This window comes from Acipenser ruthenus, chromosome 4 (assembly GCF_902713425.1).
Source record: "Acipenser ruthenus chromosome 4, fAciRut3.2 maternal haplotype, whole genome shotgun sequence".
In the NCBI taxonomy this organism is placed as follows: Eukaryota; Metazoa; Chordata; class Actinopteri; order Acipenseriformes; family Acipenseridae; genus Acipenser; species Acipenser ruthenus.
In genome coordinates this window covers 66,347,248-66,359,256 of record NC_081192.1, presented here as the reverse complement: position 1 = coordinate 66,359,256, position 12,009 = coordinate 66,347,248, and the positions used below count along the sequence as shown (strand labels likewise).

Sequence of the window (12,009 nt, the reverse complement as noted above, 5' to 3'; positions counted from 1 at the left end):
AAATCTGCATCAGGCCTATACAGTACAGTAGTAAAATCAAATGAATACCTAGCACACTTTCTTTTTTACTTTGACCTATAGGCTACCGGTAACATAAAATAACATTGGTGTACAATGCAAATAAAATATTATTTTAAATTGAAACTATTATTTTAAAATGATTTTAGCTGTTTTTTTTATTACTTGGCATAATTAATATCCTAGACAATTAACACAAAATGTTATACTGCCTTTTAAAGGTTTGCTAATTGCGACTGTCTTAACAAATTGATGCAATTGTAAGTCTCACAACTGCCGGCAGCTTTAATACATCTCATTGTAATATCTGAGAGCCCTCATTTGCACCTCATTTTTGCGAATTTATGCAGGAACGCCCATAATTACATATTCATCTAAGGCTGAACCACAAAGAAAAACTGCTGCCGCAAAGCATTCCCTAAAAAGTGTATTATTATGTATTATTTGCCAAACATATTTGACCTCATATATATTTATTATAAACCTATTACAAACCTACATATATAATATACTTTATCCAGCAGAACCATAGCTTCAGCAATGAAGATAACAAAAGTGTATAGGATGAAAAAAAAACTCGGTGCTATGCAAAGGGCTTCGTTATTTATTGCAAAGGGCTACGTTTTTTAAAAAATGTGTAGCCGTGTGAAAAGGTAGCGTCACTGGCAAGGCTGGTTACCGGCAAGAGAGAGACTCAGACACAGAAAGTGCTGAAGCGCATATTTATTTAAAGAAAATTAACAAAAACAAACAAGGCACAGGGGCCAAAATAAACAGCTTAAACAAAAGCACTACTGCTTAGGCTGGGCATTGGCCTTCACTAAAACAGTTCATAAACTTTCCATACACTCACAAAACTCCCACCCCCAAACAAAGCATTTCTTCCCTTTTTATACCATGTGGCTGGGTCTTAATTCATGATCAATTATTCAATTAAGAACGAGCCACATTCCACACATGTATTCAGCAGGGATGGAATTAACCCCATCCATGCCAAACAAATAAAAACCCACCACCCACACTATTTACACCAAAGTAGCTACAGTATTTTTTTTATAACCTTGCTTATAAAACAACTAAACTATAAAGCACTATCATTTTATGAGTCAAATGACAATAATACATATACAAAAAAACAGCAAACAGCATAAAGTATCAGTGTCAAAACATTTGACAATACATTCTCCTGACTGAATTAGCATAACTTGTGAAATAAGAATGTTTCTAGTTTCTTCCTAAAAGGTAGAATTTCAGCGGTAAGGTGGAGTTTTTTTGGAGCATTCCAAATCTGTGGACCAAGGACCGAAAAATTACAAGCTCCAAAACGTTTGTGTTTAAAACGTGGCTGACACGGGGACATGGTGTGCGAGGACCTCAGACTCCTAATAGGATTATAAATCTGCAATTTCTCAGTCAGATAGTGAGGAAATTGCTGATAAAGTGTTTTGTGAATTAAGCACAGTAATTTGAATTGTGCACGAAGCTCAATTGGAAGCCAATGTAAATCCAGTTGGGTCCCAATGGGATCGACCAATCAAGAGTCGAGCTGAGGCATTCTGAATGTACTGGAGCAGTCTGGCTCGACATCGAGGCAGACCCACATACAGGGCGTTGCCATAGTCAAGACGAGATGTTACGAGGGCATTCAGAACAGTAGCACAGTCTCTGTCAGAGAGAAATGGTTTAATCTTTTTGATTGTCCATAGATGGAACATGCAAGTTTTTACTACTTGTTTTGTCTGAGGCAGAAATGTTCCCCAGAAAAGTTCCCCCAGCGGCTTAACATAGACATTAAACAGTAGGGGAGATAATATGGACCCCTGTGGGACTCCACACGTGACTGGCCTGGCAGAAGAGGAATAGGGGCCCATTGTTATTTTTTGGGAGCGATCAGTCAGAAATGACCTGGTCCAGACAAGTGCGGTCCTGCAGATGCCCATATCCTGCTCCACCCTCTGTGGTCTATTGTGTCAAAGGCTGCTGAACCCCCGTTATCTAGCATGCTAAGTAACTCATCAACAACACACAAGGTAGCTGTCTCAGTACTATGGAAGGGTCGGAATCCATACTGATTAGTGTCGTTCATTAGTCAATATCCATTGGTTAATCTACATGCCTATTATCAGCAAGTTCCAATTAACCTATAGGTGTATAAACCCAGTCTTGCTGTGCTTTCGAATTTACCACTTATCGTTTGTTTGATTATATACCCACCGGTCGTATCAATGTTCTCCCTTACTTTAGCATTAAATTATTATGGATTCAACTCTCCAAGTGTAGACCAGTCCAGAATTCGGGAGGAAACGTCCTGACAGGAATCGTCTAAAAAACCACATCCATTTTACAAACACTGCAATGTTTCATTTTTCAGCAATACTTTCATCTAGTCACTCTTGTTCCTGTAATCCTCATCTCAAAAATCCACATGGTAGGAATGTACAATGTAGTAATATTGTTATTTATCATCAAATATAAACATCAAATTCAGGACAGTGACACCTTGCTGTGATGCATATCCAATGCGCTGTCAGGAGCATCGCTGCCATGAAGTGTATCCGAATGCGAGAGCATTCAGGATTTCAGAAAAAGGAAATACATTGTTCACAGTTGGTAATGCATCATAGAATCACAGCATAATATTCATACTTTACAAAGTTAGTCTTTCCAATCGCTGCTTGTACTCCACGTCTCGCTATTGTAGTAGGGTGGTCAAATGGTGTGCATACCAGTCTGTCACAGGTATATGTACTGCGTGAACAAATGCGTAAGAATATCTGGATGGATTTATCTTTTAAATCGTTACAATTTGACTAATACCGTCTGCAGCTAATTAATGTTTTGACCTTTAACTCGCAAGTATTTCTGAGGGAAATTGGTAGTTTTTTCTGCCAAATCATGTGATAAATCAGAAACGCATCCTTTTTCACCAACGCGAGTTGTCTATCAACTCGAGTTCTGGGAGAATTCAGGCAAATTGGAGAGCACTCGAGTTGGTTGTCAATGGAAACAAAGTATATTGAAAAAATGCATAGGCGTTATTTTTAAATGTATGGGTTTTGGTTTAGAATATGCAGAAACGTGGCGTGCTGTAGTTTGTTTTGGAAGGCATTTGTTTGTCTGAGAAATTGTAGTTGTGTAATGTTTTGTGATATTTTTGGGGGTCAAAGTCATATCAACATTGTGCATATTGATAGTTGTGAGGAACATTGTTGTATAGTATTGGACGGCAATTAAATTTGACAGCGGGCCAAATGACCCGCGGGCAGCCGCAGAGCCACTTGCAATATCCCCCTGCCCCAAAAAAACCTGGTGAAGCCAGTTGAAAACTAACCAAAAAGGAAAAAAGAAGTAACAACTGTGATAGTATTTGTAACCTACAAATAAATATTAGTAAAATAACATAGCATCTGTGTTGTAGCTATTGAGACAAATTAGTTTAGTTTAACATTCCAATATGTTGTAAGTGAAACGTAACTCAAAATGACTCCTAACGATGACAGACTTTATTGTACAGCTGAAAGACAATTTCAGTGCTCGCTTTCACTTCAGCAATCCCAGGTACATAATCGTTTTTGTCTGTGATATCAATACTGGTCAAGACTTCTGGGGCGCGTCGCTTGGTCCAGCCTGGTATCTCACAACCTCACAGGATAGGAGAATGGTGCAGGGAGATGTGTCTTCCTGACACATGGCACTGGCCAGTGGTGTATTTGTCGATTTTGGTAGGTGATTGCGGCTTGAAATATATCCTCTGAGTATTTAAATTGTTTTTAGCGTTCTGCGTGGCAGAGTTGTTGCCAATCGGGTCTGCAGAGGGCATAACGGTATGAAGTGTATTTGGAGTATGAAGTTTATTTTGCATGTGTGATATGAAATAGACCATGAGACCAAAATTTTCACTTCATAGGTAATCAAAAATGTTTCTACCGTGATTCATTTATAACACAAGTGTTCCCAGTATTTAACCACAATATAATGTTCAGCTATAAACACATAAAAAGTGCTGTTTTATCATACTGATGTAACTATCACTGACAGTTATCTGCTCCAATATTGATTCGTATTTTGTAATATACTTGTACTTACTAGAACTGAAGTCACTGTATTTCATTGTGTGGTCCAGTGGTTAAAGAAACGGGCTTGTAACCAGGAGGTCCCTGGTTCAAATCCCACCTCAACCACTGACTCATTGTGTGACCCTGAGCAAGTCACTAACCTCCTTGTTCTCTGTCTTTCAGGTGAGACGTAATTGTAAGTGACTCTGCAGCTGATACATAGTTCACACACCCTAGTCTCTGTAAGTCGCCTTGGATAAAGGTGTCTGCTAAATACACCTTGATTCTTGAAATGTCTTTTTTGTTTACGACTGTAAGTTGCCCTGGATAAGGGCGTCTGCTAAGAAATAAATAATAATAATAATAATAATAATACTGTGATCACTTCGTTCCATGTGCCAGATTTCTCAAAATGTCACACAGCCAATTCTTCAAGATCAAGAACAATTCAAAAAGTAATTTGTCCGGAACATTCAATTTCATCATTCGCATTATTTTTCTAACCACAGGCTAGACTAACTTACCAGAAGGGAATTACTTCAGTTAAGTTATAAAGAGGCATTACACGTTTTTACAAAAGCTGTTCATTGCCTTAGAATCTATTAAACTTGCTTCTCTAATGTATTGCTACTAACCCCTGATAAACTGGATGTTCTATAACTAGGGCTTCTGTTTTTCAGGTTTTATTAATTGTATTTATCGGTGATTATTTTTAGCTATTTTCGAGTTTTACGTAAATCATTTTTTTTCTGGACTTTTGTTTTTGATATACTGTATAAAATTAGTGTTTTTGGTTACCTTCCAAAATGCTCGTTACAACAGCTATTAACCCTATATGAATAGACCCCATAGTTCTTTATATATGAAAAGGTATGGATACGTTATTATTTTGGAAATAGAGATTATTTCATTTTAAGCATTTTTTTTCAAATTATATTGACTTAGATTTAATTATGTATTAATATTAGCACAAATTATCCTCCATACAGTATATTCGGGAAAAAAATATATAATAATCACAGATAAACAACATCAGCAAAAAACATATGCAAATTTCTTGTTCAGTAGTCTGGTTCCTCTAATAACCATGATACACATGTCATTCTGACATCATTAACAGTAGCATTACATTTTAATTCAATAAATGCACAGGACTAAATTTGAAATATACAGCCTGTGACGGGGTTATTGTATATAGTGTGGTTTATGTAGCACAGGTGATTTAAAATGTATGTTAGTATGTGGGCACGGGGATGTCACAATTAGTTCACGTGCAGACAGACTGTGCTGGGGCCATATTGAATGATTAGCAGTTGAGTCCCGGCACAGCTGTGTTGAAGTCACAAATTTCTCACTCGGGGTTAGTGTGTTCAGTGACGGAATGAGAGACTTGAGTCATGAGATCAAAATAACAATTGCTACCAGTGCTGGTTTTATACCAACACGATACTTGTTTGTTCTGTGTCTGTTTTGTTTGTTTATTTTGGCCACTTCGCCGTTTTGTTTGTACCAGTGTTTTGGGTTTGTTTAAATCTTTGTTTTATTATTAAAAGTTGCGTACCAGCGCTTCACCCATAGCCCTGAGAGTGTGTTTTCTTCCTGGTCTGACGCCACCACACTCTATCCTGCAGCCCATCAGTGTTTTCAAAGCTAATGTGGTCAGCCTGTGTTCTAAACACAAAAGTCACATAAATCCAAGACTTCAAACATAAATATGATTTCAACTTCAAACACTGCAACAGGACCTATATGTAAGCCTGAATTTGAGTCAGACTTGAAAGTAGATTACATTTATTGCGACCTTCTCTAGAGGCATAATGTTTCTCAAAAGAGAATCGATACTCATTCTAGCAGATGTCACTGAGTCAATAATACATGATTCTACTGTTCAGTATTCAGTGACAAATGGAGTTTGATTTATGTCTATATGAACACCAATACACTGTCATATGAGGAAAAATACAGAATACACAAAATGACTAATATGCAATGTGAAGATCTTCTACTACAGTATGTCCAATTTGCTAAGACTAAAAATGATTGGGTCAGTTTCTGCCTGTACAGTACAGTTTATAAGTGTACAGGGTGTGCCAAGTCTTGCAATGGTTAACCGTGCTGAATCAACATGGTTGACTGCATGAGTTGTTCAGCAGAATGTGAAAGGCAGTTTGGTGATGCATGGTGATTGTCAGGCCTTCAGGTTAGTTAATCCATAACTAGAAAACCCAAGTGTAGCATATGTACAGTAGCAATATTTTTAAAAAGCTAAAAAAATACTTTGACAAAGTTTCGACTAGTCTTTTTCACTGTCTTCAGGTTAGGATAGAGTTGTCCATCATCTTTCATGGGACATGCCTGTAATTATGCCTTTGTTACTACAGTATATAGTTTTTTTTTAAGCCCCATAGTTGCAAAGTGGATTAAAATAAGGACATACGCCATTAAGAATAAACCATGAATAATTTTCAGATTCTTTTGTATTCTCCACTGTGAGTATTTTGAGGGCCATTTTCTTTTTACATTTCTGTATTGAATGTTGTATAAGTCCAATTATGCTTTTTAAATTCTACTTTTAAATATATATATATATATATATATATATATATATATATATATATATATATATATATATATGTTTAACATACCTTTGTCAAACAGTGGAGGTACGTATAGGCTTTTGATGCCATGGTAACTACAATGTCCTACAATGTATAGTTTTAGAAAGTATACAGAATAAAGGAAAATAAATGGATAAATGATGCCTGAATGTTTAAATAGAAAGGAACAGTAGATCATTACATTATGTAGTAACTGACGGTATGTAGTAAATGAATTATTTATAATAACGTTTTCATAATTAAAATGGCAGGATTCATTGATTAACAACAACATTTCAAGCTAAATTAAATTTATCACTAGCATAAATCAAATTTAATCTGACAATCCTTCCCTTAACTCAGTATGAAAATCAATGTAATGTTCAGGCCGTTTAAAAAAAAAAAACGTAACATGTGGTTAACAAGACAACAAATGCCTAAAGTAGCACACACTGTTGTGTAAATGACTGATCAAATTTTTAATGCAAATAGAATCCCTGTAACCATTAAGGAATTTGTTACACCCTGCAGAGCTGGTGTGTTGAATCAATGCCTTCCTGGCTGGCCAGGGTGGACTGTAACTATAACAGTGTTGTGTGATGTACTGCTCGTATGGATTCTGTCCCGTCAGTGAGATGCGATGAGGCAAAACGCTCTGTAAACGCGGTCCTACACTGGAGGCGAGCGATGTGAGCGAATTTTGTATCTACATCAAAGGTGAGTGTTTTAAGTCTAGAAACTTTCACGTAACCCTATCCGTATAGATGTCTCATATTTTTACTGGCAGCTAGTAAACATCATAGAGCACAGGATATTGCTGCACTTCCTGAATCAATTTCTCATATATTTGTATTATGACCTGTGTCAAGTTTACTGATATTACTGACCTTGCTTCTGATTGGTCCATTTCACTTTAGACCATTCCGGTGTTTATGGGCGCTCCACTCCGCTCACATGCTCTGGTAGATGTACCCATACATTCCAGTCACTGTTAGCTCACCTCCAGTGTGAAACCGCCTTAACAACGTATGCAGACCAGCCCGTCTCTTTTTCATTGACTTTTTCATTCACTGGCCTCAATGAATGGGCGCAGTAAAATTTTAAACATTAACATTTGTAACCACAAACAAATCCAGAGTAGTGGCACTTGTGCTTAACAAGAATTAAAAGCCACATTTTTTAAACCAGAACGAGTTGCCCAAATGTGGTTTCTAAGGTCTTGAAATGTTGAATGGCGCTTCTCCTGGAGCAATTACTATAATATTAAAGACAAGAAAGGCAAAGGACTCTTACTTGATATAATATGTCAAGTTACACCAGTTCTTTGGATCTACAAGGTCCATATCCCTCTTGAAGTCATCTTCACATATCGACATCTCCAACATCAGGGCAATTTCATTACATATAGTTACATTTGGTTTATGGATCTGTTGATGTTTGTCTTCTGTGGCTGCAAAATGTCAAACAGTGACAAAGTTAATTCAGTAACATGCCTTCTGGGACCTTACATGTCTTATGAGACCTTACACTATGACTATATGGCACACATCCAGGTATGATTTTTGTGTGGTGGTTATTTGTAACCTGATTTTAATCGTCAATTGAAACAAAAAAGTCTCTCCACTTTTTTTTTTTTTTTTACATGTCCAGTTATCCGATTGGCTCTCATGTTATTTAATTCATAATGACAGTAGCTTCAGGTTGAGGTTTCAGGACAAGACAGTGCATCTTTAACTTACACTTTGCTCATTTAGGTCCATATAAATAAAATAGTCTCGCCCATGTACTTCGAGAGATTGAGACTGCATATATTTAATATTTAAGTACGGTATATGACTTTAGTTGTTTATCCATTGTGTTGTTTGTTTGGTATTTTTTTATGTTTGTACTTTCACATGTATATTATCTGTCCCATTATGAAATACTGAATGTACATTTCTGTAAAGCAACTGACTGTGCACAGTTCAGTTCATGAGAGCTTTGATTAATCTTCACCTTAATACCTGTTGATATTCAGTCCTCTAAAACAGAGACTGACAATTGCAGTAAAGTATGCTATTTTTTTTTTTTACTTCCGACTTGAGATGAATGTGAACTCAGGCCTCAAGTTGTTAGTGAATTAGCTGGATACAGCACCAAGCCTTCTTTCAAAAAGTAATTTAGAGAGACTGGCAGTGAGACAGAGGTTAGCAGATAGGCAGTAAGAGATACAGATGTACCAGTAGATATTTATAAAACAGTAGTTAAGCATAGTAACAAATGTGGAGACTAATTAATTGGAAAATATGTGAGGCTGCTTACCTGAAAGTCCACTTGTCATCAAGCTGTTTGCTACAAAATAAAACAAAGAATATGTCAGCTTTGTATCAATATTATAATTCTTCTGTATTACAATTGTAGATGCTCTAGGTATTACCATTAGACAGTAAATCCAATAAGGATATCTAGGCTGATGTGCAACAGTTTAATTATTTGTTGGCTATCATGATGGTGGTTCTCAGTTTTTTAGTGGAATCTAATGTTAGATGTTGTAACAAACTCAACTCTTGACGCACTGGTCAATAGTGATTATCCTACTGATCATCATTAATTACCCCCCAGATGAGTGCCAGATCCAAGAAATGCTGGGTAAGTCAACACATTATTACTTTACATCATTATTTTTACCAAAAAGCTTGTACACAATCTCGAATAACTAATCCCCTTTAACCAAAATGTTTATCCCTGAAACCTCTGACAGTTCACCACCCTTGTTCCTTATAACCACCCAATATACCATATGCAGAGTAAATAAAAAGGCATACACAATCAAATGCAACAGTCATGCATCATCCTTCAGACAGCTATCTCAATAGAATAATTGAATTTAACAAGCATATACAATACAAATGCATTTTTCTATACACCTCTCTAATTGAAGATAGCCTAACAATACCCTACAAATGTACATGCATAGTACCTCCCCCTCTAATCCATTATTTACTTCAATAAATTCAATATACATGTACATTAATCAATCAATTACAGTCCAGTATACACCAGGTCTGAGCTAAGTGTATTGTCCAACTTTAGCCAATAGAACAAATGATACTTTAAAAGAGATCGCAGTTCAATCACACACAGTCCATGTCAGGGCACGAACCTGTAAACACGGTAAAGTGTAGGGGAAAGAAAATGAGCCTTATGTATCAAGGTACTCATTTAACCCTGAGTATGAAAGAAATTGAGCCTTATATATCGAGGTGCTCATTTAACCCCGACCTATAAAAATCAATTGTCCAAGCAAAACAGATGCTCATTTATAATCTCGCTTCCACATGACAAACCCAACTTTCTTCAGATATGTCCACCGCCACACTCAGACCCTGGAACTGCAGACCACAACTGCCTCAGCGACGAAAAGAAAATCGAACGTAATTAATGCTTAAATTCCCTCGACTTTTATAATCGAATCCACACCCATAAGAGTCTGTGATAGTATTTATCAGATTAAAGTTTGGAGATAATTCTTTTAAACTGATTTTATTTCACTTCTTATTTAGGCAATACATACAACTGAAACCAATTCTGCCCGGTTCTGGGTGCCAGAGGGTGCCTTTCTCTTGACTGAGGAGATACATGTGCAGCAGTATCTGCCAAGGCTGGCCCTGCAGCAACTGGCAGAGGTTCAAAAACAAGGTTCTCCTGGGCCATCTGGAGGCCACCAGGAGAACTGTCGCTTCCTCTCTCCTGACCTTCTCGAGGAAGGCAGGGAGCAGCAGTATAGGCGGGAAAGCGTATAAAGGTGCTTTGGGCCATTTGTGCGTTAGGGCGTCAACACCTAGTGGACCTCCGCAGCTGTGGAGGGAGAACCACAGGGGGCAATGGGTCGTCTCTGCCATGGTAAAGAGGTTGACCTGGGCTTCCTCGAAGTGTTCTAAAATGCGCTGCACCACCTGAGGTTGTAGCCGCCATTCTGATGGGTGAGGACCCTCCCTGGAGAGGAGGTCCCCCTCCCAGTTCACCACTCCCGGGATATGTACAGCCCGGAGGGACAGGAGGTGCCTCTGTGCCCAGATCATCACCCGAAAGGCTATGCGGTGTAATCCCTGGTGGTTCACGTATGCAACCACTGAAATGTTGTCAGTGCTGACAAGGACATGTTTGTTGCGGAGCACAGGGAGAAAATGCTGCAGCGCGAGGTGGACTGCTCTCAGCTCTAGCGCATTTATGTGTAGAGACGTCCAGCAGCCTGACCAGGATCCGTGGAATCCTCTACCTGCCCAGACCTCCCCCAACCGGAGTTGGATGCGTCTGTCATCACCACTTGACAGTTGTAAATGACTCCCATCTTTACGCCTTCACTCAGGTGAGGGACTTGCCTCAACCAGTGTAGCGCTTTCCAACACAGACGAGACACTGTCAGCCGACGGTGTCTGTTGCACTTGGGGTGTAGCTGAAAGGCATTGAGCCACGCTTGAAACAGACACATGTGAAGTAACACCAGTTGAATAGGTGCACGGGTGGAAATTCGACATTTCAGTTCAGGTTTAGTTCTGGAGTGTTGACGGAGCCGAAACACTGAGGCATCAAGGCTGTGTATCACCGAGGCACCGAAAAACCCCCAAGGGGATCGAATGTGCTCGGTGAAGCACTGCAGGCGGTGAAGCGCCGAGGCAGTGAGTCCTCGAGGCACCGAGGTACCGAGGCTATGGAGTGCCAGGAGCCCAAGGGTCTCGGGGGTATAGGGGCGCAAGGCTTAAAAACCTTGAAGCGTCGAAGCACTGAGGCGTATAGTCCTTGAGGCACCAAGGGTGTTGAGGACGCCAATGCGTAGAGCTCCCCAGCCTCGAAGGTGTCAAAGCGCCGAGACGTTAAGGTCTCGATGTACCGAGGGTCTTGAGGTACCGAGACTATGGAGCGCAGGGGCTCTGGGGCCACCGAGGGCACAATGCGCAGAGCTCAAAGCCACGAGGGTGTTAAAGCGGTGAGGTTGTGGAGTCTTCGAAGACACCGAGGACGTCGAAGCACCGGGGTACTGAGGCTCTGGGGTAGCGTGGCACTGAAGGCGCCGTTGCACAGGCTCAAAAAGCCTCGAGGCGTTGAAGCCTCGAGGAACTGACGGCATCAAAGCGCTGGGGTTCCGAGGCTCCATAAAACCTCAAGGCGTCGAAGCACCGAAGTGTGTAGCTCTCAAGGCACCGAGGATGCCGAAGCACCGAGGCACCAAAGCATGAAGCCACCGATTTCGGGAAGCACTTGAGCACCGAGGGCGGTGAGGCACCGAGGCATTGAGGCTTTTGCGCGCTAACAGCGCCAAGGCACAGAGGACCCAAGGGTACAGCGGGCGTCGAGGCCTA

The 12,009-nt window shown here is 39.6% G+C and overlaps 1 protein-coding gene across 1 annotated transcript in view; it reads right to left on the bottom strand.

The window, feature by feature from the left end:
- Positions 1 to 12,009, bottom strand: part of LOC117399471 (receptor activity-modifying protein 3-like) — a 66,754-nt gene that overhangs the window by 33,169 nt on the left and 21,576 nt on the right. The window contains exons 2-3 of the mRNA XM_033998679.3: positions 8,972 to 9,001; positions 7,964 to 8,120 (exon numbers count right to left, since the gene is read on the bottom strand). Of these exons, the coding sequence (XP_033854570.1) occupies positions 7,964 to 8,120; positions 8,972 to 9,001 (187 nt within the window). The remainder of the gene's footprint in view (positions 1 to 7,963; positions 8,121 to 8,971; positions 9,002 to 12,009) is intronic.